Raw genomic sequence first — 26911 nt, forward strand, 5'->3', positions numbered from 1 at the left:
ACCTCATACTTGCTTGATGTGCTGCTCCCTTGGGGGGGAGTGCATCTCCCCCACACCTCCAATCACTCTCATGCCTCTTTCGGGGAGTCGAAAAAGTGAGCTTTGCCTTGCATCAGTACTTCTAGCTTTGCGTGTATAAAAGCATATACTGGATTTGGAAGTCCCAGGAATGGTTTTTTTGGTCTTGCACCTACCTGTTTCATGTAGTCCGGGTAAATGGAGATTTTATTGTTCTCAAAAGTAAAGTTGTGTTGTTCTTACTGCCCTCAGGATACAGTGCCTGTCATGGTAGTTCAGTACTTTAGCAGCAATAGCCCTTGGCTGTGCTCATTACTTTGGCGATGATAGCCCTTGGCTGTGCTTCCGGGGGAGGGGGTGGGACCAGGGCTCTGTGTGCCCTATCTATTGCCAAAAGTTTGGACAGCCCCTGGGGATGTAATTGGGTGCTTATCCATTGTTCCAGAAAGTGTTGCGTGGACCCCGTCTCCACTTATTCTGCCCTTCTGCGTCCTCAGCTTGACTCTCCAGGGCTTTTGTAGTCCGACATCGGGGATACCTGCTTCTTGAGCATTGCCACCTCCCCATTGATGTCCACTATATTCCCCTCAGATGTTGTCACTTTCTCTGATATCTACCGTAGGTCTGCTCCCAGGAGATTAATATGTATAGAGACTGTTTCAATTCGATTTTCTTCGATTTCCTTCCTGGACCCCTGTATAGCTGCCAATAGTTCAGTGCGGGAAGGCTCAACCTTGCTGTCCTCTAGTTCCCCTTCTTCACCACCAGTCTGCCTTATTTGCTGAGGGGGTGTTGGTTCTGTGGCGTGTTATACTGCGTTATGGTGTTTGCACCTGTCAACTGTGCTGCCTTGTCCTTGCTCTCACCTGTCACCAGAAACCCTTGCTCTGCTCAAGCCCCCGGGTTCCTCACCACACCAGTTGCAGGGTTCTCCCCTTATGCTACATGAGCAGGCTCTTCTATGTCTAACTTACCCACGGGCCTGCCACCGCTTAGACCCCCGCTGTGTCCCAGGTTCTAATTGCCCAAGGGCAGGGGATCACCAGTTCAGCTGTGGAAGCCGAGCCCTGTTAGGATTCGCTGTCTCCGTGCCCTCTGTCTCCAGAGTGTACACCACATGCCCGCTCAAGCACCCGCTGGCACGGTCCTTTAACAGCGCACCAAAGATTTCACAATTAGTCTCTCAGCAAGAGCCAAATGTGTGCCCCCCGCAAAAGGGCAGCCCCCTCACACCCACCAACCTGTTGTGTCCCCAGTCAGATCAGTCCACCCCCGGGGGCACAATACCCAAGGGGTAATCACAGCTGCAGCAACAGGTCCCCTGCCCTGGCCAATGTTGTTTGTGTCACGTCAATTCAGCGTCCCCTGGCCCAGAGCTCTTTCCATCAGGCCCCTGAGTCACCCCCCGTACTCCTGAGGTTTTTTTTTTGGGGGGGGGGGGGGGGGCAGGGAGGGACTAAGGTTGCAAACCCCAGTCCAAGTCTGAGCCAAGGCCTGGGCCGTGAGGCCACAGCCGCGTCTCCTCCTTCGTCGCCCGCACCAAGTAAACAAAGCAGGGTAGTGGGTTCCAATCGCCACTTGGTCACTCCAGGAACATTCCGCGTAGGTTGGAGGATCTATTTGACAGGATTTAGCAGGATTTATGGGCAGGCTGGCCAGGGGAGCTCGGAGACTCACGTCCCCCGCCTCTCCCACCATAGGACAACATTACTGTGTTTGAGGCTCATGCCTTAAATCTGACAAATGTCATTTTCTACTGTTTTTACTGTAAAATTTGATAATCTCTAAAGTACTTACCTGATGCTTATAATGTATATATTAAAACAAGTTATTTTTCTAAATTGGTCTAGAGTTTCTTCTTGAATGTGTCTCATTAATTGCCTCTGTTAGTAATACAAATGCTTAGCACTACCCTTTGAGAAGTCTAAACTGCTTGCCCACACTACTCCAAAAGAAGGCATTTAGTGTGATCATTTTTGTCTCTGTACACCAAAAAGGGTTGCCTGGACTCTTTGCACAGTGTACCTCGTTTTGGTCCAGCATATAAAGAGCCAGCTTCCTACACCCCCTGCATAGTTCAGTGATGGCATGATCAGGGAGTACATCCACACCTACTCACATCCTCTGTAACAGTCGCCTTCTTCCAGCATTATGTTGGGCACTTTTAGAAACTGGCGGACCGCTTGAATAACTCACCTCTCTGTCCCTTCCACCGTCTACATTCCTTACTTTCCAAGAGTAGGTAGGACACACGGGCACCAATATTCCTCTACTGGCCTTTTGAGCCACAGCATGTATGGGCTATGATATGTGTTCCCAGTCAAACCCTGCAGGTTTCGCTCACCTCTACTGTAGCAGCTAAGCGTTCACTGTGAGCCATCTCCCCAGTTGCATTGACCCATTCTGGCCAGTCCTCGACGACCGCCATCTTGCTTCAGGTAGCAGCCCATACTCTGTTTCTTGCTTATAACGGGGGCAGGCCGGTCCTATGTCTAATTTCTCTGCTCCCGTTCAGCTGCCTCTGCCAAGTGAAATTGATAGGTTGATATGCCCACTGTAATGAGGATGCTCAATTCCAGAGTCGCTCGCTAGAGCAGCACCAGAGTGCTGCTTACTCCCATCTTTTGGTTGGCAATGGCCATGCTCAGTAAAAGCTTGACGATAGTGCCTGCTCCAGGATCATTAAGGTTGTTGATAAACCAATAAAGAAATCGAAACCTGTGAGTCAGTCAGCATTTTTCTTTTTTTTTTGTACAACATAACAGTACATTTCAACAGCAAGTCGTACATTCGCATTAGTAAGCATATTCCAACATTTCCGTAATTACAGGGCGTTAAACATATCTATCTGGTGACACATATTTCGATGACAAATCACCATCACATGCACAATATTCATGAAGGCATTGCAGAACATCAAGTAGTTAGCTCTATCTTAGCCCTTTAAATCCTAAGCAAGGAATTTGTAGGCCTCGCACCTTTCAGTTCTCAATCTTACCAGTATTGAGCACCTGTCTCTCAGGTCACCCAGATCAACCAGGAGTCTCCCATACCCATCAAACATCGTTGGCGTGGTCAGTGTCCATCTCTTCCACCTCGTGCTGGATAAGATAGCTTTGCAAAGGTCCCCAGATGTCTTTAGGTCTAGACGCCCCAGATAGTAATTCTGCAAATATGGTTGCCTGTTCCTGACAATACAATAGGTCTGTAAACCATTCTTTGAACTTAGGAGCCCACCCCTGTCCCCATTTGCAGGCCACCCTGCGTTTGGTGAGCAGCATTGATACAGCTAAGAATTTCCATTATGACTTGGCAGTATGCCCCAGGAGGGCCAGTATGGGATCTCTGTCCAATGTACAATTTATAATTTTTTCAAGCGCCTCATATACTTGATCCCAGAACTGCTGCACTGCCCGGTGCTCCCAGGCTAAATGTAAGAACCCCGCATCTGTCCTACCACACCTATCACATTTATCATGATCTTGTAAGCGAAAGTGATATTTTTTTGCAGGTGTATAATATAATCGGTGTAAGAATTTATAGTGTATTAGCCGCAGTCTGCAACTAGCAGAGATATGTGAAGTTTGCATACAGCAGTAGTCCCATTGCTCATCGGTCAGTTCTTGTCCAAGCTCTTCACTCCATTGGAAACGAGCGGAGCTCAGTGGTGTTTTCTCTGTTGAGTGCTTATGCATTTATATAGGTTAGGCACTAGGTGTGTCCAATCTGTGGATCCCAGCATGTTGCTTAATGGAAGAAGAATTACTGGTTCCTGAGGAAAATCCGTCAGGATTGCTCTCATCCCCTGTCTCAGTCGCACATAAAGAAATATGTCCAGGGGAGAGGACTGTTTCCCCTGAAAAAGATGTTCAGAGGAACAAAACTTTTTCATGAAATTGGTCTCCCCATACTGCAACATGCACACGTTTACATACGTTTTGGAACCCTTGTTCTTGTAGCAGGGACACTGCGGGGTGATAGGTCAAGGGCAGCCGCAGTGAATATAAAAATGGCAAGGAGAGAATATTGGTTATTCGATTCCAGGCGTCTACTGTGCTCCTGACTGTGGTGGGTGGTGTCATCCGTGAGCGGCTGGGCCCATGTATGATACCATTGAGTGGTATAGGGTCTGCAAGCCAGTCAGTGGCTATCTGTGGTATATATCTAGGGGGGTATATCCAATACTAGGCGTACTGGGCTTGGGCACTCGGGTAATAGGTCTCAAAATCCGGAATGTCGAACCCACCGTGTTCATATGGCTTGATCAGGGTCGCCCACTAAAGTCGCGGTTGCTTCCCCCAGAGCAGTCTTATCAGTTCAGTTTGTAGGGTTGTGAAAAAAAAGGTCCTGGATGATAGGGTATATTTATAAAAAGGTATAGAAATTGTGGGAGCACAATCATTTTTATAATAGAGGCGCGACCCGCCAACGATAATGGTAGTGAAATCCAGCGCAGGTCATGGCTAGTAAGCTTTGTAATTGCCGTACCATAGTTTAGCCGTATCGTCTCTTCCCTATCCCTGGTCACCTGTATGCCCAGATATCTAAGATCTGTGTCGCACCACTCCAATGGAAAATCAAGTTGAAATTTGGGGACTGCAGGCGTAAGAGGGAACACCTGAGTCTTCCCCCAGTTTATATGTATACCGGACAGTCGAACAAACACAATAAACTCTCTAAAAAGGGGATTTATATTATTTTGAGGGTCCCTAATATAGAGTCATATCGTCCGCGTGTAAGGAAATCAGGATTTGGTGTAAGCAGCATCTCAATGCATTATCCCGGTGGCATTGGCGCAGCCTGGAGGCCAGCGGCTCAACTGCCATGGCGAATAATTATGGGGACAGCAGACACCCTTGTCGGGTGCTCCTCAAAATAGAAAGCTTAGGAGACACATGACCATTGATCAGTACTTTAACCGTGGGCTGATTATATAACAGTTTAACCCATGATATGAAAATTGGTGGAAAACCCATACGCTGTAACACCCCGAAGAGGTAATCCCACTCCACAGAATCAAACGCCTTGTTGGTGTATAAAAAAACTGGAGCGAGTGGGAATTCTGGCGCCACCGTCTGCATCAGGGAAAAGAGGGTACAGAGGTTATGGGAGGTGGCTCTGCCCGGAACAAAGCCGGATTGGTCGGGTAAAATAAGCTTGTCTATTAAAAGGGTGAGTCGGTTAGCTAGTACCTTAGCCAATATCTTTGTATCACAGTTTATCAGTGACCGCGGTCGATACTCATCACAAGAGGTGGGGGGCTTTCCAGGCTTCAAGAGGGACGTGACGAGCGCCTCCCTCATTGTATAGGGTAGTACTCCAACTTCCATGGATTCCTCCTATACTTCTTTGAGGACTGGCGCCATAATGTCCATATAAGACTTATTGAATTCTGCGTGGAGACCGTCCAGCCCCGGTGTCTTCCCATTTTTCAATTGCATGATTGCCTCCCTGATTTCATCTATTTCGAATGGTAAACCAAGAAATTCCCTTTGTTGATCGCTTAACCACTCAAGTGTGACATCCCCCATGAAGTCATCTAGGTCTACTGTTCCATGCCGCTGCGAGGTGTACAGTGTTTGCTAATGTGCAGTGAACACTTCAAGGATATCGAGCGTGTCCCGATGCATTATCTCCCTGGGTCCCTCTATCTCTATCTTTATTATATGTGTCCCAATCCGTGGGCACCTTGTCACTTCTGCTAGCGCCTTTCCTGGCCTCTCCCCTTTGCCATATCTGCGGGCCACCCAATATTGCCCCTTAAATTTCGTTTCATGTGTCGAGGCCTCTTCATATTCTGTTAGTTTTTTCCGAAACTCTTTCTGTGTCCGACCTGATTCTCCTCCCTCCATCTTCTTCTCCAAAGCTTTCAATTCCTGATCTAAGTTCTGAAGTGTTCTCTGTATGTCTCCAAATACACCAAAGTTCTTAGATATACAATATCCCCTAATTGTGACCTTAAACACTTCCAATATGACTGACACGCTATCTACTGAGCCCTTGTTTCTAATAAGTCTTTTATTTCCTCCCCCAGTTCAGCTTGAAATACCGTATCTAACAGAGCATGTGGCTGCAGTCTCCAGTAAGGTCGAGCCTATCGTATGCAGGTAATGCTAACGTCAATTTCACGGGTCAATGATCCGAGAAGGTCCTGGCAGGATGAACCACCCTTCGGATGGCGGTACCCAACCCCCTTGACAGCAAGCAATAATCAATGCGTGCCCAGGTCCCTGTGTGTTTCGTGAAATGAGTGCCTTTGTTAGTCTGTGGGTGGGTGTAACGCCAGCTATCTATGAGACCTCCTTCTATGATGCCCTGCATCAAGCCATGGGAAATATTGTAATGATGCATCGCCAGGTTAGATCTATCGTGGGCCGGGTTCAGGGCCACATTAAAATCACCTCCTCAGATCAAGTGGGTGGAAGCTATGTTGAGTATCTTTTCCTATATTGTAATGAAGAATTTCGGGGTATCAACATTAGGGCCATAGCAGTTAGCTATAGTGACCGACTCTTTACCTAGTCTCCCCCATGATCGAACATATCGCCCATGAGGGTCTTTTATCGTGCCTCCTATTTTAAACAGTGTCTGTTTTTTTATCAATATGGCTGTGCCTCGGGCGTAAGATGAATAGGAAGCAAATAGTCTGACAAATGCCCATTTGCTGGCAAACGTGTTTGGGGAATTTGTATTGCGGTGTGTTTCTTGTAGCATTGCTACCTGTATCTGTTGTCTATCCAAATACACCACTAATTGTCTACGTTTCCTCGGATCTCCCAAGCCCCTGATGTTCCATGACCATACCCTCAGCGTACTGTTGTCATCTGTAGCCATCATACCAACCCATTTCTAATTGCGCATGCAGTAGCAACGCGCCAATGTTGTTCCAATGTAGTATTGTGAAGCCCTTATACCTATGTGAACTGTACTTGCTGAAGACTTCAAAACATTCAATCTCCTCCCCCCTTCCACTGAAGCATCCCAATCATGCTAGTATCATTCGCCCCACCCCCTACCCGTCTTGCAACCTCTTAACTGTCACAATGCTTTTCGCCATCTGTTTCCCAGCCATGCCCTCCCCACACCCCAAACGGAGAAACAAAAACAAAAAAAATATATATATACTGCGGAGCACATGCAGCAGACATCAATGGGGGAATACCCGCTGGGGGTAACTCCTAGGTGTCTGCACAGGTGCACCTCTCACGTTGAGTTCACAAGTGATGAAGTGGGTGTACTCAGGTGGGCTAAGGGTGCCTGGCGTGTCAATGGAACAGGGCTCAAAGCTTACCATCTGCGAGATATGCGTGTCCTAGAGCAGCAGCTCAGCCGTCATGCAGTCATCTTAACATGTCTTGTCGGGTATCAGTGAAGTAGTCATTGCGAGTCATCCTCAGCTCCCAGCGATGCGGACTGCTGGGACGATGCTAATGACCCAGTACTGCGGTTCATTCGTTCCAGATGCTTCAAGAATTCATCCACCTGCTGTAGTTTTGTAAAGAATCGCTGTTTACCTTGGTGAGTGACGCTGAGCCGTGCAGGATATAACAGTGCATAGTCAATTCGGGCTAGCCGCAACTTATTTTTGACTTCCGTGAATGTGCGCCGCTCTACCTGAACTGTCGGGTTAAAGTTTGGATATATGGAGAACGTATTGCCATCATAGGATAGTTGTTCTTTGCTTCTCGCTACACGGAATGTGACGTCCCGGTCCCTATAGTTCAAAAGTCGTGCTATAATAGGGCGTGGTGTACTGCCTGGCCGGCGCGGTCCCAGGGAGCGGTGAGCATGCTCCACTATGAATTGATTAGAGAAGGCCTCTGCCCCGATTGATGAGAGCAGTAATTTTTCCACATATTCTTCCATCTTCCCCGTATTGATCCACTCAAGGACCCCAAGAATGCGAATATTATTGCGCCTGCTGTGTGCTTCTAAGTCCTCATTCTTCGCAGCAATGACTTTTAGTAGTTTATTCATGTCAGAAATCTGCGTCCTGACATGGGGCATTGCGACTTAGGTGTCCGAAATGTGCTATTCTGCTACTTGGATGCGGTCCTCATGCCCTACGAGTTTGTGCGCAATGGCGTCCATTCGAGTCGACATTCTATCCACCTTGTCTACCATAGTGGCGAAGCCCTGAAGGATGCTCTGCACGTCCGCAGACGGTATGGTCGCGCTCCCGTGAGCACTTTCCCCTTTATCCAAGTCCTGCTCATCTGGCATCGTCCGGGCGCTGCGTTTGGTGGTGTCTAAATTAAGCTTAGGCTGGCGAGTATCTGCCCGGACGATGGACAATCAAAAGCGCACTTAAATGGGAGGGCATGAAGAATTGGGTTTGTACCAGCTAGCTCAGAGGTCACTGGAAACTTTCTTGACTGAATAGGAAGTGATCAGCTTCTTTGGCTCAGACAAGAAGGGATTCAGTTTTCCAACAACCGCATTAACATGACAACTTAGCTCCTCAGAATAAGAGTCAATCTCTAGAGTCGTGTGAAACAATAGACAGTTATTTCACTGTCAGTTGTGCAGAATTACTTTCACCATTATACATAGAATAGAGGGATGGGCGTTTTCAATAAAAGATATTATTTATTGACCAGTCTTCCTTCTCATGCAAGAGAAATGAATTTTCACAATTGCAAGACTTGTGATTATAAAAAGTGCGTACAGTGAAAGGAGTATCACAAAATAATACTGTAAAAGCATGGATATGGTTTCTTAGCCATAAGATGGTTAAAATGAATAAAATATATACATTCATATATACATTTGGCTAACATACTCAACTGGTGCTTCTAACTACGCCTACCCCAGTATACCTGACCTAAGCCTAATACGTGGGAGGGAGTAAGTAAGTAACAGTTTAAGTTAAGTTTGGTTTTGCCAAGGGTTTGCTTCAAGAATTCTCTCTAAGGGTTTAGTCAGCACCGTACCTCTGGAATAGAATTTTGGAGGTCTGGTATCTCCTCTCAGGACTCGATATCCCAGTCACCCGCAAGGGTAGGCTGGAAATGCCGGAGCTGGATTTTCTCGGCAGGAGAAAAGACAGCGTCTTTCTCAGCGCGTCAAGGAGGAGGGGCAGCGTCCGTGGGCTCCTCGCATCTGCTGGGCTTTCTGCAAGGGACACCACCACCGTCGTGTTTGCTTAAGGCAACGTCGGTATTATTTATACCTGAAAGGTGCCGAGTTTGACGTAAGTTTTTGGACATAAGACGTCAATAAAGATGTCACTAAGAACTGGTCGTTCTTACAGTGCTCGTTAGAGTTCTATTACTAATCAAAACAAAGCAAGCGGGGCTGGAGGTTTGAGCTGTCGAAAGAACTCGGTGTGTTATCTAGGAATATAATGAAGTGGCTGCTGCTGTGTCATGTACTGTAATGAGCTGCAGAGACGAGTTACTAAAATATGGCTCTGATCGTTTATGCCATTATAGGGATATCTATTGATTATAGCCGTATAGGGCCATGAGGTCATTATATTGATCGGGGTCCTAGATAGAACACAACAGAAGTATAAGGGAATTCTTGTAACTTCACCAATAGGTGAGCAAGGAAAAAACTCCTTTTTGTTTAGTTACTCTCACACACCCTAGTGGTCTCATGCTTCATCATCCGGTCACCCCTATGCCAATAAGTCTGGGTGGGCTCGACCACAATGCTGAGAGCTCTTTGAAGTGTTTAGACCAGGGGGACTAAAAAGATTAAAAAAAAACCTCCGACAGGACCCCGGTTTCCCTTTATTTTTGGGTCTGTCTGGGTTATTAAAATAACTAAGAAAAACGGGTCGGTGTAGGAGTATTATGGTCCTAAGACCCTAGTGCCAACATGTTTCAGTCCATATGCGACCATAAAGGTCCTGGACTTTTTTCAGGGAAAGTGTGCCAGGCCTGTGGTCGACGAGGCATTAAAGTTTGTGTGAATCAAAGCACCGAAATGCAGTGGCAGGTCTGTGTTTAACAAGGCATTTACCTCAGTACGAGTATTTGCAACGTGAAGGACGAATGTCTCACGTGCAGATGGAAGGGGGACTTCCTTCTGGGACAAACAAGCTCTTATTCGACTCACCTTGTTGAACTTTCAAGGTCGGGATAGAAGGCCAGATGGAAACATCGAGCCTCCCATGTGGAGGAGGAAATGAGGCATTCTTACAGCAAACTACACGCTGGGAAACTGTAACGATATAAGGAATACCGGCAAGCATACCACAGCAATCTTCATTACTTAATAACAAATAACTACCATTTGCAAGCAATGTGAAAGTCGGTGTAATAGCTGGGGTGGGAGTGCCTTTCAGAACACAGGCAAGGTTTGGTGCAAGTACATTACAAGAACCGTGCAATTGCAGATTTCTACAGACTAAAGAGTGATCTAGTGTGGTTGTGCAATCTCCACCTTTCAAATAAACTTCCTTTTCTTCCCTCAAGCTCCTATATGCTTGTGGAACTCTCTCCCGATGGAGACCCGGAATTGTCAAGACCTCCTCCCCTTCCGGAAAGCCTTGAAGACCTGGCTATTCAGACAAGCATTTTCATAAATTCTCTTCCCTCTATGTTCATGTTATTGCTGATCATAGCGCCAAGCAACCAATCGGTGATAGTGCGCTCTAGAAATATTTTAATAACATAACATATGTGAACGGGAAATTCCAAACTTCATGAAGATGAGCACTACATATGTTCAAATCTACCTATTGCATAGTGTTTCATGCAGGACTCAAATTTAAACAGGGAAAAAGGTAGAGTTATTAACCCATGGATGAGCCAAACTAACAAATTCGACTCAGCCACTGAAAATAGTAATTGTTCCAGTTTTTCAATATGCAACAGAGAAAACGTGGCATACTTAGGAACATCTCCGAAATGGTGGGAAGTGAGAACTCTTTTGTTATACTCTCATACCAGTCCACAACAGGAGTAAATAAGAGACACTGTAAGGTTAAAATGTTTATTTTAACAACGTGATCTCATGTGCAGTATCTTAGACAACATAAGCAGACATATGATTGAAAATAATATGGTCAGCATGGTTACAACTACATAAAATGCAAAAGGAGAAATCATATTATAATTATGGTGTAAACAGGTCCTATAGTGCCTAGTTTTAACACCCTCCCTATAGAGGAACTATGTATTATAAACTAAAGAAGGTCTCTTAGGCTTGGTTTGGGGGACCCCATTACCTTTCCGCTCAGTGAGAGTAAATTACATCTGGATCAGCTTAGCTCTCTGCATCTCTGGAACGGAAATCTTCCAAGTGTCTGAAATCATGGCAAGTGTGCAATGATAAAGCTGCCAGAATCATACTTGGCTCATAGCTGCCAAAATGTTGTGTCTAGAATGCGTTAAACGGACATGCCCAAAAATAGCTAACATGTTTTGATAAGCTTGACTGCTCAGCACTCACTGTTCAGACTAGGGGCACGATGTAAGTCTAAAGATGTGTAGACCTTTGTGAAGGCTAACTTACAAAAACAGCTATGCAGTGTTGTGTGCAAAAGGTAAAATGGCGTTTAAACTTCTAATAAGCCATGGTAATATAACATACACGCAAAAGTAGGCTCTAAACCATACTACAAAAACAACAGTTGATGGACAGAATGCAGAACAATGTCCTACATTGACCCCAGTACAGAGATCTGGGCCTAAATCCATAGTTCTTTTGCACTCCACACCACCCCAGTTCAGACATTGCCATATGCAAATCAGCCTTGACCCCGTGCCTCATGGGAACAGTCCAGCCCGAACTGCCAAGCCATGTCTTACCTGGACCAGAATCAAGCATTCTAGGACCGTTTTCTGGCTATCAGCCGTCATCAGCCAGGATAGCTTGACTCCAGTGGTGTGGAGAGCACGGGAATCACGTCTGAGCATACCCGTCCCACTCGGGGTGACAAATACAAAAACAACAGTTGATTGACAGAATGCAGAACAATGTCATACATTCACCCCAGTACAGAGATCTGGGCCTAAATCCATACTACAGCGCCCCATGGCATGGGTTTTTAGTCAATAGTTGAGGCTCCATATAAGCCTCGATACTCAAACGTTAGGAAGGCCACTCATTAGTGGAGTAGGTTTGTTCAGCAGAAGATGCAGTTTTGTAAAGTCCAAGAAAATATTTGAGGTCATGAGATTCACTCGAAAATAACACGGAAGAGTAGTGGATCTTGCTTAAACTACCATAGCTCCCCAGGGATCAAATATCAAGTTAAAAGGGTATATAAGAAAGCTTGAGTTTGGGTAGAGGCTAAGAAGGAAAGTGTTGCCGGTGTTTGAAGTCAGAGGTTATTACAAGAAGGAAGACTAAGAGGAAAGAGTCCCTGCCCTCCAGCTCTAACCCGTTAGCGTCTCCACTTTTTTCCTCATTGATTACTCCAGAAGCGGAGTACAGGTGCAATATAAGAATGTGAAGCGTGATATTTGAGTGTTATGCTTCATATATTATATATGCTTGTGGCATCCATGGGTTCGTTTAAAATAGTTTAAACAAAATTGAATCCACTCAGAAGGTGGTAGTGATCCCTAAAGTGATGGGGAGCACACAGTGTTTAAATATCCCTCACACACCAACAGGTCCCTTGGTGTCATGCTTCATCATCGGGGCGTTCACATCCCTCTACGGGATGCGGCGTGCTGCGACTCATACGTAGGAGCACTGATAGTGAACTATGTGTTTGTGTGTGTGAGAGGGAGTGTGAGTGGTGAGGTGAAAAGTGAGGGTTAAAAAATACCTGGCTCGTAGGAAAAAATATTTATGTCCTCGGCTGGTATTGTTAAAAGGGGTGCAAGATGAGGTTAATTATACGTGTTAGGGTATATCAACCTCTAAAAGTGCGTCGACATGTTTCGGAGTACAGCGACTCCTTCAGGACGAGGATATGCACGATTATCCTCACCTTACTCACATGGGTATGGAATGTAAAAGTGTATTTTACAAAAAACACTAGGTGAAATGTACCTATAGGTGTAGAAGTATGAATAAGCCACGTTGAGGGGATGGCAGTCTACTAGGTCGTGCAATAACCGTTGCTATATTGAGCAGTGAGGAAGGAACCCCCAATACCACGCTTAGGCTCATGAGGTCAGACAACCTTGATCCAAAAGTTCTTCAAACGCCTATTGGGCGCAACAGAGCTTATTCATACTTCTACACCTATAGGTCAGGGGAGACTGAAGCCACTTCTTCCTCTCCCTCCCTCCTTTTGTTGTATTCAAATTTCGTTTAAAATAGGTCATTAGTGCCTCATTCATGCCAGATTTTCAGGTTGCCCTAGAAGTAAATGAGTGTTAGATTCATTCTTCAAATTAATCGTGATATCCTGAAATTCTGGTATCGACCCATCCCTCATTAATGGGCTTTGGACTACTTCTTGCCTTGTGCATGGGAAAGAAAAACATTCCAGGTGCGGTCACATGTTCAGGAGCAGCCAAGACGAAAAGCACAATTTTTGTGTTAATGGTTTCCTTTATAGTTTACCTGGAAGAAGATTCACTTTTTATTAGAGTAGGTGTTAAAACATTTTGTGTGCTAAAAATATTTTTACTAACTGTATTCGTGGCATAGCTGATTTCTCCTGAGACTGGTAAAAAGGTTACTATTTTGTTGGAATTACGGTGCCATCTAGGTTTCTAAAATAACCATTCTATTTTAACAAATGATACATTTATATTGAACATTAATCTTTAAAGAAGTTTCTGTTCCTCAGTAATTGTTTGAATAAATCTAATAATGGGCTTTTAAAAATGAAGGGTTTTGTTTATTTTTAGCATGCTGGAAACATTAAAGAAGCTGCCAAGTGGATGGACGAAGCTCAGGCCTTGGATACAGCAGACCGGTTTATTAACTCAAAATGTGCAAAGTACATGTTAAAGGCCAATATGATTAAGGAAGCTGAAGAAATGTGTTCAAAGTTTACACGGGTTAGTCTGTACTCTTAGTCAAGTCATTAACCAGTCCCATTTTTGTAATACAAAATAGTGCAATCAAAGCTGTTTTTTTGTGTTGAGTTCTTATTTTGCCCTTTGGCATCAATCCCATAAGATGTGTGTGTGTATATCTAGATATTTATTATAGCCGTGCACCAAATGTAATTTATGGTGCATGTTTGTCTACATTGCTTTAAAAAAGTGTACTTAAGGAAGAGGAAAGCATGCATTTTCAGTCAACGATTTGTCAAAGCTTTATATGCTTTTTTTTTTTTTTTGCAGCTTCTCTAGGATGTTCTTGGGGACCATAAACTTTTTTCCTAAATTAATTTTGGCATTACCTAATGGATTGTTATAATATTTTGTGAAAGTCTAAAACATTTGTCATGTTATCAAACAAACATGTTTGGTTTTGGTTGGGCCATTTCTTGGGGTTCTGGGTTGGATGGAAATAACTAGGCCTCAACTTTTGTGGGTATTTTGTTTGCTTGCATCATGTGAAGGTGTAAGTCAATGCTGTGCGCTCTCGTCATCTACTGTTGGGCTCATAATGTATGTTGTTTTGGTTCAAAGGAGCAGTTTCGGACTTGAGATGAAATTCACAATCCCCCCCCCCCCCCCCACCCCCACCCCCACCCCCACCCCCACCCAACACAAAAACCTGGCCGGAGAAGGTTGCAGGATTTTCTGCCCCATTGGTCAGAAATCGGTCTGTTGGGTTCTCACATTATGCAGTGTTACTGTCTAGAACTCACTCAAACACCACCAAAAATTCCTCTGCGCCAACACAAAATGTCCACCACTAATTTGTGACTCTAGGCCTGGGTCGACTTCACGCTTCCCCGAGTTTCCAGGAGCCAGTGTGACCCCCGCTCAACCTCAAGAGTTTCAGCAGGTCAAGAGCCTCATATTTGAGCCGCAGGCTACAGCTGGTGTGCCTTTGGACCTGCATGTTTCGAAGGGGCCTCGCAGTCTGCTCCAGCCCAAGTGCCAGTCTGGACCTTTTGATCCACGGATGGATCCAGACTTGTGCCTTTCATGCCACTTCAACTTTCCCGGATGCCAGTCCTGATGCTGAGGCTCCCGCTGCCCACCAGCTGCACCATCCCCATTCTGATCCCGGACTTTGACACCAAGCCAGATGGTTGTTTAATGGCACTGTCTGGAGCCTGAGCCCTATTCTTATGGACTAGGACTTAGAGGAGGATTTCTGACAGGAAGGATGCAGTCAAGTTAACCATACATTGTGGACTGGATACCACAGACTTGCTGGGCAGACCGGTTTCATCTGCAGTGGTCTTACAGCGCCACGCCTGACTGAGGACACCTGGCTTTTTCTGGCGATGTTTGAGCATTGCTTATGGACATGTCCTGTGATGTCTCTTTGGAGACAAGACAGACTCACCGCTGAAGCACTTTATGGATATCCGGGCTACAGATAGAAACATCGTCCTGGTCATGCCCCCTTATCACCCCCAATCTCCCTTTCGCTTGTGACCATGGAAGAGCATTCCAGCCACTTCTGTACCTGTCCAGCCACCGTGGCATTCAAGCTTCCCAGCCTCTGCTTGGCCAAGGACACGGTATCTACAGACCTGATGGGTTGGGCAGCCAGAGGTCAGGCCAGTTTACCACCCCACTCAGAAGCCGCATCCTCCGAGCCTTTATATTCTGCCCCTTTACCATCATGGGCATCCAGTGGGAGGCAGGATCCACCATCACCTGCATCAGTAGCTGTCTATAACATTGGGTACTGCAGATTCTCCCCCCTTTGAGACTACCCCTTCATCCATGCCACCTGCTTTTGACAGGATGATAGAGGACCATCTTTCTTTGCTCTGCCAAGGTAATGACAGCTCTCTTTGCCAAGGGGGGTTGTCCAGAGGGTGCTTATGCCAGTGGTTGTTATCCCCGCTACTTTCTGGTGCGCAAGAAGGATGGAGGCCTTCGCCCTGTACTAAACATGCACCCCCTCAATTTCTTCCTCAGGAAGGAAAAATTCAAAGTGCTCACACTCGCTGAGGTCTTGTCTTACTTAGACTTGGGAGACTGGATGGTGGCGTTGGACTTGCAGGACACAAATTTCCACAGTCCAGTTATGCTTGCCCACAGGCGTTACCTGCAGTTCATGGTGGGAGACGAAAAAATTCAGATTGCTGTGGTCCGTTTTGGCCTTAGTAGAGTCCCTCAGGTGTTTACCAAGGGGATTGCAGAGATTACAGCTCAGCTGCGTGGATTAGAGATGTCATATTCCCCTATCTCGATGACTGGCTGTTGAAGGTTCCTTTGCCCCAGGCTGCAGTCTCCTACCTCTAGACTACGGCGGACCTCCTGCATTCTTTGGGATACTCTATAAACATGCCGAAGTCACACCTGACTCCTTCTCGGACGCTCCCTTTCATCTGGACACAGTGCAGTCTGTCTTATCCTCTCGAGCAGCGAGTCCAGGACATTCAGGCTATGATACCCATGTTTCAGCCTCTCCTGGATTTTATTGAGAATGACTGAAGCTGCTGGGACTCATGGCTTCCTGCACCCTGCTGGTAAATTATGCCAGATGGCTTATGCGGGCTCTGCAGTGGGACCTATAGTTTCAATGGGCACAGCATCAGAGGAATCCCTCCAATGCGGTCCAGGTATTGGAGGGAACGGCAAAAACCCTGTAGAGGTGGTTGACCAACCGCGATTGAGCCGCGGCAGAGCCCTCTTTCTTCCCCAACCAAGTCTCACAATATTGACAGCAGCGTCACTCCTGGGATAGGGTGGTCATCTGGTAGAGGTGGAGCTCAGATGCCTCTGGTTTCCGGCGGAAGCAGATGCCACATAAACCTGTTGGAGCTCCGAGCGATCCAGCTGGCATTGACCCTTTGTCAAGAGGCCCTGCGTCTCTGGACATGGCTGGAACAGCAGGGCATATCCCTTGTGTTTCACCATCTGGTGGGTGTTATGAACACCAGAGAGGACAAACTCCGCTACAGATGTCTAGCATGTCACGATCGACATCTCCATGTGGAGCTGGGCACTGTCTCTCTCTTTCAGCAGTGGGGTGAGCCTTGGTTAGATCTGTTCGCTAATGCCGAGAACATGTAAAGCCAGTTCTACGTGCTGGAGTTTTGAAGACAGGTGTTGCTTGGAGACCTTTTTCGTCTCAAGGGGACCTCAAGCCCTCCGGTATGTCTTTCTGCTCATTACGCTCTTGCTCCGAGTTCTCAAGAAGTTCAGGAACAACCAGGCCCAAGTCTTTCTTGTGGCTCCGGACTGGGCACGGAGAATCTGGTATCCAGAGCGGTTTAGCATGGCCATCTGTCCTACAATCAGGCTGCCCCTTCGTGGGGATGATCTGCCACAGCAGGGGAGGGTTCTGCACCTGAACCTGTCAACCCTCCACCTTCTTGCATGGAGATTGAGAGGCGACAGTTGACCGCTTTAGACCTTCTGCCCGAAGTCAGTAATGTTATTTTGGTAGCCAGGCGTTCCTCTACCAGAGAGTTTATGCCTGCTGTTGGACAACATTTGTGGCATGGTGTGCAGAAAGGAACATTATCCCCTTTCTGACCTTCCTTTCTCAGGTTCTCCTGTTCTTTCTTTCCCTTGCTCAACAGGGCTCTGCTCTGAGCACTGTTAAAGGATACATTTCTGCAATCTCTGCTTTTTTCGGCTGCCTGACCAACCTTCCCTATTCCAACCCCCTATTGTGCATAGGTTTTTGAAAGGTTTGCAACATATGTTTCCTCTCACTCCATTTGTTATGCTCCACAGGGACCTCAGTCTCATCCTCACTTTTCTTGTGTGCTCCCTTAAAGCCTCTGCACATTTGTTCAGTCAGGCTCCTTACCACCAATACGAGCTGAGCTGCCTGGTTGCATTAACTTTTGCCTGGAGGGTCAGTGAGCTTCAGGCTTGGTCTTTCAATCCTCCATACCTGAACATCTACCCAGACATGCTGGTTCTACGAATTAGTGCTTACTTTCTGCAAAAAGTGTCACTCCCTTTAATGCAGTACAGTCCACCACTCTGCATATCTTTTACGCTCCGCCACATCGCTCTAAGGAAGAGGAGCGACTTCACCCACTGGAACCAAAAACTGTATTCTATCTTGTGTATGAAAGAGTTCCAAGTGGACGACCAACTCTTTGTGGGGTATGTCGGAGAAGGGAAAGGTTTGCAGAATCAAGCCATCTCCAAATACATCGTTCTCTGCGTCGAAATCTGCCAAGAATTGGCCAAGAAGCAACTCCCTGAAGGTTTTCGTTCTTATTCCACTAGAGCTAAGGCTGCGAACCACGGTGTTAGCATTTGGAATCCCAGACCTGGACATCTGCCAGGCAGCAAAGTGGGATTCCTTGCACACGGTCACAAAACACTACTGCCTGGACAGTAAGGTATTTCATGATGGGCACTTTGCCCATTCGGTCCTGCTGGACTTTCTGGTAAGAAATTGTTTTGGTAACCCACCTCGGGAGGTATTGCTTCAGTATCTATTCTGAGGTAAGAAATCTGCAGCTAGAAGTCTGTCAGATGGACAGGTTACTTACCATCAGTTATGCTTTACCTGGTTGACTATCTTGCTGCAGATTCCTTACTGACCCAACCATCTTCCATGCTGTGCGAAAAGACAGGTCTTTCCCCTTTCATGGCCCCAGTTTTCCGCACTAGTGGTTAGTGTGCTTCTTGGCTCAGCGTTCCTTGTGTGGAAAGTCACATAAAGCAACTGACATCAGCACACTGGTCTGGCACCTATATAGGCACCGCGCCCTTTCCTTCCGGTGCTGATGACGCCAAGCGGAGCTGATCCACTCCACCTACCAGCAAGCAGGGGAACTGCCCACTGAAAGTTTCCGGGTCCAGTATGACATCTGTGGATAATTCTTAGGTAAGGAATCTGTGGCAAGATAGTCTGGATCACTTAAGGCGTTACCAAAGGTGAGTAATTTGTCCATTACCTTTATTTCCTTTTACCTCTACCAACCCCTATAGCCTAAGATTATCCCAACTTCCCATTACCTGTCTGTTTACCTACCTTTTGTTTTTTAAGCCTATACCTTGAACTTACCTACCTGGTCTGTTTGGTGCACCTGCACTGCTCCCATTAATGAATTGGTGGATACTAACTTCATTTTTACCCTCCAATTTCAAATTCCTTCACATTTACAGAATGTTCTAAAATTTTACATTTTGCTTATTTATGTACACTTTATTAATCTGTTCATATTTAATTTTCTAAGCTGTTGTGGACCCCCTGAGTAGGTGTTGCAGCCTCCCTGCGTAGGCTTCGCAGACCCTAAGGGTATCCCCAGACCACAGATTAAGAACACTGCTGTACTGCAAGAGTAAAGCATTTTACATACAGATTGGGTCCATTTTTAACACTGTTTAGTTTCCAAATCCATCTGTTTTCAGGTAATGATGAGGTAGTCCACATTTGTGATGTGCTCTTAACCACCTCAACTACCGACCGTTTCAGCTCCCTGGCAGTGTGGTTCTGGTGTTAATTGTGAGCAGCTAATGGCGGATGTTCTCCGCAACATCAAATTCTAGATTGATGATGTAAAATGGATTTGCGGATCTACTGTGTCTTTTAGTTGTAATGTGTGGAAGACCGAAAAAACATAGGAAGCAATTAGAGAAATGTTTAATCTGACAGCTAAGGCCAATGTAATGTTAAAGATTAAAGTGCATAGCAGCTGTTGCGTGCCATTAAGTTTCTGCATCAGAAAAGACAGTAACTGGCTGTAATCCAAAACATTGTACTATTGATGTGGCCTGCGGTTTAATGTAGGTTTTAATCAGTCTGGCTCTAACATTGGGACTACGTTTGAAAGGAAGCATTTTTTTTGTCAAAAGGAGGTTGCCCTTATTAAATAGTTGCCAATGTTTAAAATGTTTCTTGATTTAGTTGGATGAGGTACCAAAAGTGGAAATACAAACCAATCTTTGCTCTTTGGGTTTATGTAGGAAAGTGGGTTTTTTGTTGCAGTATAACCCCACCACTTTTTGCTAGACTTCTGGCACACTTTTCCTTGGTGTGCCCTGGGTCCCTGCCAATCAGGTTCCCAGGGCCTGTGTTCTTTCCCCAAAACTAACCCAATTGGCATCTCTGGCCACAGGCCAGCCCCTGGTAAATCGTACCACAGGTACCCAGGGCACTGTGACCAGGGAAGACCTCTAAGGGCTGCAGCACTTACTGTACCACCCTTAAAGGCCCTGTACCTTTACACACACATACTGCCTTTTCAGGTTGTGTGTTTTGGTGCAGAACAAAGTAATGAGTCGACATGGCACACATCCCTGGGTGCCATGCCTGCAACCCACTCCCCTGGCATAGATCAGTCACCCCACTAGCTGGGTGCCCTTTGCCACAGGTTAGGGTACAGGTGCATGAGCCCGGTACCCTTACAGTGTCTAAGTCCATTTTTATATACAAATAACAATATCCCGACTGGTATTATTCATAGACGATTAGATAGGATATCTATACAGTATTATCCACAAGGAAACAAGGAGACTCAATTGAGTTATCATATGTGTTCAAGACATCATTTATATCAGCGTATCAAAATGATTTGAATGTAGGACAAACACAATTACAGTTAGTAACAGCACTGCAATTAATAACAGGTAACAGCCCAAAGTTGTACTAGGTGCACGAGTGCAAGGTGGGTGGCACTACGGCGACGTAAGTGACAGTGAAAAACAGCGTGGACGGCGCAAGGTGAAATGTGAAGAATTATATACAGTGCATGAAAACAGCATAAATTTCAAACAATTCAATTTTCGGTTTTCTGACAGCCACTGGATAAAGGGCGCCTAAGTTGTCGCTGGGAAGTAGAGGCCTTTCGATCCCTGGTAATTGGGATCTTCATCAGGACTGTGGGGCTGGACGCAGTGCGTCTGGCAGCTGGATTGCACCCACAATACGAATTTACATTTAGATCGGTGGGGTATGTCAGGGGCAATCCGGTACTAGGAGGTGGTGGATTCCCAAATTACATCCTGGATTCCATCGATGTCAAGCGTGTGAATGAAAGTAGAGTGATTCTCGGACACGCCGATGTAAATGTTAGCGTGATGGCGAAGGGGGCGGTGAATCAATCTTCCGCAGTAGATCAGACGGGCGAATGAAGCGCTATCCTTGCGTTGCTATGGCCACCTCTAAAGGCCCTGTACCTTTACACACACACACACACTGCCTTTTCAGGTTGTGTGTTTTGGTGCAGAACAAAGTAATGAGTCGACATGGCACACATCCCTGGGTGCCATGCCTGCAACCCACTCCCCTGGCATAGATCAGTCACCCCACTAGCTGGGTGCCCTTTGCCAGAGGTTAGGGTACAGGTGCATGAGCCCGGTACCCTTACAGTGTCTAAGTCCATTCTTAGACATTGTAAGTGCAGTGCTGCCATTAAGAGGATATGTTGCTGGGAGATTATCATTATGATCTCATCAGCACCAGATTGGCTACACTGAAAACTGGGAAGTTTGGCATCAAACTTCTCAGCACATTAAACCCACACTGATGCCAGTGTGGGATTTAATGTAAATTGCATGACACAGGGCATTTTAGAGATGCCCCCTGAAACTCGACCACCTTCTAGTGACCTGACTGAGTGGCTGCTTAGGCTGCCACCACCAGACATGTTTCTGGACCCCTGGGTCAAGAGCCTGCTGCTCTCTGTGGCCTGAAAAAATGCACATCCTGGGACGAGGTGCCAAGTCTTCTCCCCCAGGATGGGCAGGCTCCATGAAGGGGAAGCTTGAAAGGCTTTCCGCCATTGTGAGGTTCCCGAGGCCACTTGCTGCTTTCAGCAACTGATCCCCACTGGTTCTGACCACCACTTTGAGTGGAAGATCCAGCGGGAAAAACAACTGAGAAAGGGAGGTGTACCCACATCTGCCAATCCCACCCTTCAGGTGGCGGAGGCAAGGTGAAGCACAAATCTGTTCTCTCCATCTTACATGGGGGGGGGGGGGGGGGGAACCAACCAACCAACCAGGGTGAGGGTTATGCCCCCCTCCCACTGCAGGGTGGCATAATAGGGCGTGTACCCACCCCAGGGAAGGGACCCATTGGTCCCAATTTTACACCTTCCTGTAACACCCCTAATTCTAGTATTTAGGGGCACCGCTGAACCTTGCTTCCTCAGACAAGAAACTACAAGAAGAAAGGAAGAGGGGCTTACTGAATTTCCCCAGCTCTACCAGCCTGTCCTCACCTTGAACCTGCTCCAGCGAAATCCCGGTGTCTCCTGCAACCAGCAACTTTGAGAAACCCAGAGGACCTGCCTGCCTTCAATACCAAAGACTCTGTTGTTTGAACAAATCCAGTGTTCTCGGGAGACAGACTGCGGCTCCGCAAGGATCCGAGAGTTTGCACCCCAAGCCCACAGCCAAAGTATGAGTGGCCCAACACCAAGAGGAGGTATCCCCGGCGATCCTGACCCGAGATTCTGTGACCCCCTTACCTGCCTCAAGCCTCCAACCGACACCTGCAGCCTCAAACCAGAAGGTCCCCAGCCGCGACCAGGGGTTGGTAAGAGGATTCGACCCTGAAAGGCACCCCTGCACACACCGCCCCATGGCCTTTGTGTGTGTAAGGGCATATTACTAGGAACCAAACCCTGCTCGACTCCATTGCACTGCTCTGGGTGACTAACTTTTGCCAGTCCGCACCCCACTCCTGCTTTCTACCAGTATAGTAAACCCAAACTTGTTTCCCAGTACTACTCCTATTAGGGAATCGAAGAGGATAGAGGCTTTTATTAAATAGGTGTTTTTCCTATACTAATTTGGCCCAGTAAATGGCAGCTGCCTCTTAGGGTCTGTGGCCTAAGTATTGCCCATTGTCCCAGAAGAATGCCAGGTCATACTTTGCCAGGCAATCCATGAGGAATGTAATATGGCCAAATTCTAACCATTGGCTCCAGGCTGGATACCACTAACTCCCTCTGCATGGCTATTGGCGCCAATGATGCCATTTGCAGGCACGCCTGGATGTTGCCCAGTGGCTTTTTGGGAAATGTTTTGGTCTATCTTCTAGACATGTTTGAGGACTCGCAACTTCTACTGACAAAGCAGACTTGGAGTGCTTTAAATATAGAAAGGTCACATTGTGCTCCCTGGGCCTTTCTTCTCCCCTGCACCAGATGGAACCAGCTGTTTTGCCCCCCTATTGTGACTGATAGGGGCTTTCAGTATCTTCAACAGCAGATGCAGCAAACACTTTTATCGCATCTGTGGTACCCACAGGAACATACAACGCCCCCCACCCTCTAGTCTTTATAATGCGCCCCTTCCAGCACATTGTCCCTTTGTCGGAAACCCGATCCGTCACTTTCTGTCTAGTTGGCAGGTGATAACCTCAGACGAGTCGGTCCTGAAAATTGTTCAGCAGGTTTATGCCTTACCATTTCTCGAGAGTTCCCATCACACTTTCCACCATCGCTAGACTGGCTGCCTGTCGCTCTCGCTGCAGAATTTGCTGACACTTTTGACCAAAGGAGCTAAAGAGGGGGTACCCGCACCAGAAGTTATTCATGGTGGTTATTCCCGCTTCTTCCTAGTGTCGAAAAAGGACAGAGGCTTCCATCCCATTTTAGTCATTTGCCCTCTCAGTGCCTTTTTAGGCATAAACAACTTTAAGATGCTCCCCCTGGCTCAAGTCTTCTCTGCTTTCAACCTTGGTGGCTTGATAGTAGCCTGGATTTACAAGATGCTTATGTATACCTAACTGTTGTACTGACTGACAGCCATTACCTGCAGTTCATGGTAGGCCATGATAATTTTCAGTTTGCTGTGCTTCCTTTTAGCCTTACCAGCACCCCTCTGGTGTTCACAGAAGTAATGGCAGTAGTAGCAGCACTTCTTTGGACGTTGGGAATTCCTATCTTTCCTGTATCTCAACAACTGGTTGTTGTAGTGGACTTGCCATGGCGAACATCCTGATATTCTTCGGGTTCACCGTCAGTGTGCCATAGTAACCCCTGACTCCTTCGCAGAGCTCCTCTTCGTCATAGGCATTCTAGATACTGTGCAGTTGTGTGCCTTTGCCCCAGAAGGGACAGTCCAGGACATTAAGACTCAGATCTCGATCTTTCACCCTCTGGCCAAGATCTCAGTGAGGATGGCTGAGGGTGCTGGGGCTTATGGCCTCCTGCATGCGGCTGGTCAAATACGCCATATGGAATATTCGGGACAAGCAGTGGGATCTGAAGTCCGAGTGGGCACTTGCACCAAAAGAATCTTTCCGATCTGGGCAAGATTCCAGAGGAGACTGTAAAAGAGCTGCAGTGGTGGTTGCGGGATTGCGATTGCATCACCGGCAGACTCTTCTCCTAAAACTACCCAGAGTTCACAGTGATGACTGCTGCATAGCTTGTGGTTTGGTACAATCTTCTAGGAGAAGTGGCAATCCGAAGCATCTTGTCTCCGGCAGAGGCACTGCTCCACATCAGTGTTCTGGAGCAGAGGCCATCCTCTTGGCTTTGAAAGCCTTCTTGCACTCTGAAAGGGAAGCTGGTGCAGGTGCTCGTGGACAACCCTACTACCATGTATTACTGTAGTAAACAGGAAGTGGTGGTGTCGTGGAACCTGTGCCAGGAGACCTTGCCTGGAGGTGGCTATACTACCAAGAAGTTTTCTGGTGACAAACCTCCTGGCGGATTCCCTTAACTTTAGAGCAAGCAAACTAAGAGGCAACGCCTTTCAGATTACAAATGACAATTCCATATAGAGGTTGTGCAAGCTCCCCTTCTTGAATTGGGAGAGCCCTGATTCGATCTTTTCCCCACAGCAGAGTACGCACTATGTCAGTACATCTGCTAGTTGGAGTTTCCAAGGTGTCTCTGACTCAGAGACATGTTTCTCATATAGTGGAACTTGGTACACTTGTACTTCTCACTTACGATGTATCTTCTGTTCAGAGTTCTGAAGACGATTAGGACTGACAGTGCCCAATTCATTATGGTGCTTTCTTATTGGGTACAGTGTGTGTGGTATCCCGAGCTCCTAGGTATGAGCACTTATCCTACAGTAAGGATGCCTCTTCTGGGGGATCTCCTATCTCAGCAGCAGGGCAATGTTCTGCTTGGAGATTGAATGGTGACAGATGAGTTCTTTCAACCTTCGTCCCAAAGTTGTCACTGTCATCTTGGCTTCCAGCTATCCCTCAACCAATTCTATATACGCCTGCCTTTGAGATAATCTTGTGACCTGGTGCACTGCTAAATAGATTCAGCCACTCCATGTAAAACTTTGAAATTCTGAATGTCTTCCCTAGCCTAGCAAGGCCTAGCTTTGAGAACTGTTAAGGGGTCTTTCTATCTTTTTACTTTTGCAGACCAGCCATCATTATTTAAATCATCCCTTCTGATGGGTTTCAACATGTCTACCCCCCCCCCCCCCCCCCTTTCCGTTTATTCACCAATGGGAGTTACATTTGGTCCTCGCATTCCCTTGTGCGCTTCGTTATAGCCCCTCTACGTTTGTTTTCTCAGGCTCCTTACCATCAGAAGAGCCCTGCTTGTCACTTTAACATCAGTAAATTGGCCTGTGAGTTGCATGTCCTTTCTGTTAACCCACCTTACGAGTTCTTCTGTACAACTTGGTTTTGCAGACGTGAACCTCCTTTCCTCCGAAGGTAGTGACTCCCTTTCATGTTGGTCAGAGTATCTCCTTACTGCTTTTTGCTCCACATTGCCCCTTTAAGGTGGAGCAGAGAGTTTACCAGTTAAATCTGAAAAGGGCTCTTGGTTTCAATATCAATGGCACCAAAGAACACTAGGTGGATGATCCATTCTTTATAGAGTTAATTGCGGCAAAGAAAGGCCTGGCTGTGCGGTAAAGGACCATCTTGCGCTGAATTGTACTCTGCATGAATATCTGCTACACTCTGGCAATAAGAAGCCCACCCAGTGCTTGTGCACTCATTCTATCAAGGCCAAGGCTGCTACCACTGCATTGTCACACGGGGGGCCAGTTCTTGACATTTGCCAGGCAGCAATGTTGGGATTACTGCATTCATTATTGGGGAACTATTGACTGGGCGATCAGGTCCGACAGGAAGGTGGCTTTGCCCACTCAGTCCTTCAGGACTTTGTGGTTTGAGTCAGTTAACGAACCCACCGCCTAGCAGTTATTGCTTTTCAGAATGTGACGAACCTGCGTTTAGAAGTTTCTATCATAAGAACAAGCTACTTACTTTCAGTAACGCTCTTTGTGGTAGAGACTGCTTCACTGCAGATTCCTCACCAACCCTCCCACTTCCCCGTTCGTGAACTGGACTCTTCACATAAAAAGATCCTAATTTGGAATCGGCCCACCTGTCTTGACAAATCTGATTGACTCGGGGTGGGGGTGCAGAAGTATCAAAAGAGCAACTTAAGTCAGCGCACATGGGTAGCTCCTTTATAGGCCTACGCATGTCACATCTGGCGTGGCAAACATCAATACAGAGACATCGGTGTTCAGGGAAATTGCTGAAGATTTTCTTGTTACAGTCTAACTACTGGGGGAGTATTTTAAAGGTGAGGTATGTGCAAACAGTCTCTCTACCAGAAAAGGCGTTACCGAAGGTAAGTAACTTGTTTATTTGACCTGTATTAGTTGTCTCAGTGATAAATATATTGGTCCAAAAATTTGGCATGTTACAGATTTGCCTGAATGGGGGTAAAAAAATGCACCCATAATCACTCCATTGGTTTGTGCAAAGAAATCACCTTCAAAGATGAAATGGATCTCAGTGGTACATGTGCATATTCCACAATGAAGGATGTAGAAACACGAGGTAGGTTTTGGGTTTCAAGCATATTTTGAATGATTTCTAGAACTTCAGATTGGAAAATATTACTGTATTGACTGTCGCATGTCAGTTTTTGTGCTATGGAAAGCCTTCAACTAGATTGATTGATATGGTACTGTAACATATGTAAAGATGGAGTGATGTTAGCAAATGGGTTTAGAACTGATTTACA

General features: G+C 46.5%; 1 protein-coding gene across 1 annotated transcript in view; it reads left to right on the forward strand.

Moving 5' to 3' along the window:
* The window catches only part of NAA15 (N-alpha-acetyltransferase 15, NatA auxiliary subunit), a 778287-nt gene that overhangs the window by 493603 nt on the left and 257773 nt on the right, over window positions 1-26911 (forward strand). Inside the window, exon 12 of the mRNA XM_086962172.1 lies at window positions 13785-13937. Within this exon, the coding sequence (XP_086818298.1) occupies window positions 13785-13937 (153 nt within the window). The remainder of the gene's footprint in view (window positions 1-13784; window positions 13938-26911) is intronic.

This window comes from Lissotriton vulgaris, chromosome 3_1 (assembly GCF_964263255.1).
Source record: "Lissotriton vulgaris chromosome 3_1, aLisVul1.2, whole genome shotgun sequence".
Classification (NCBI taxonomy): Eukaryota; Metazoa; Chordata; class Amphibia; order Caudata; family Salamandridae; genus Lissotriton; species Lissotriton vulgaris.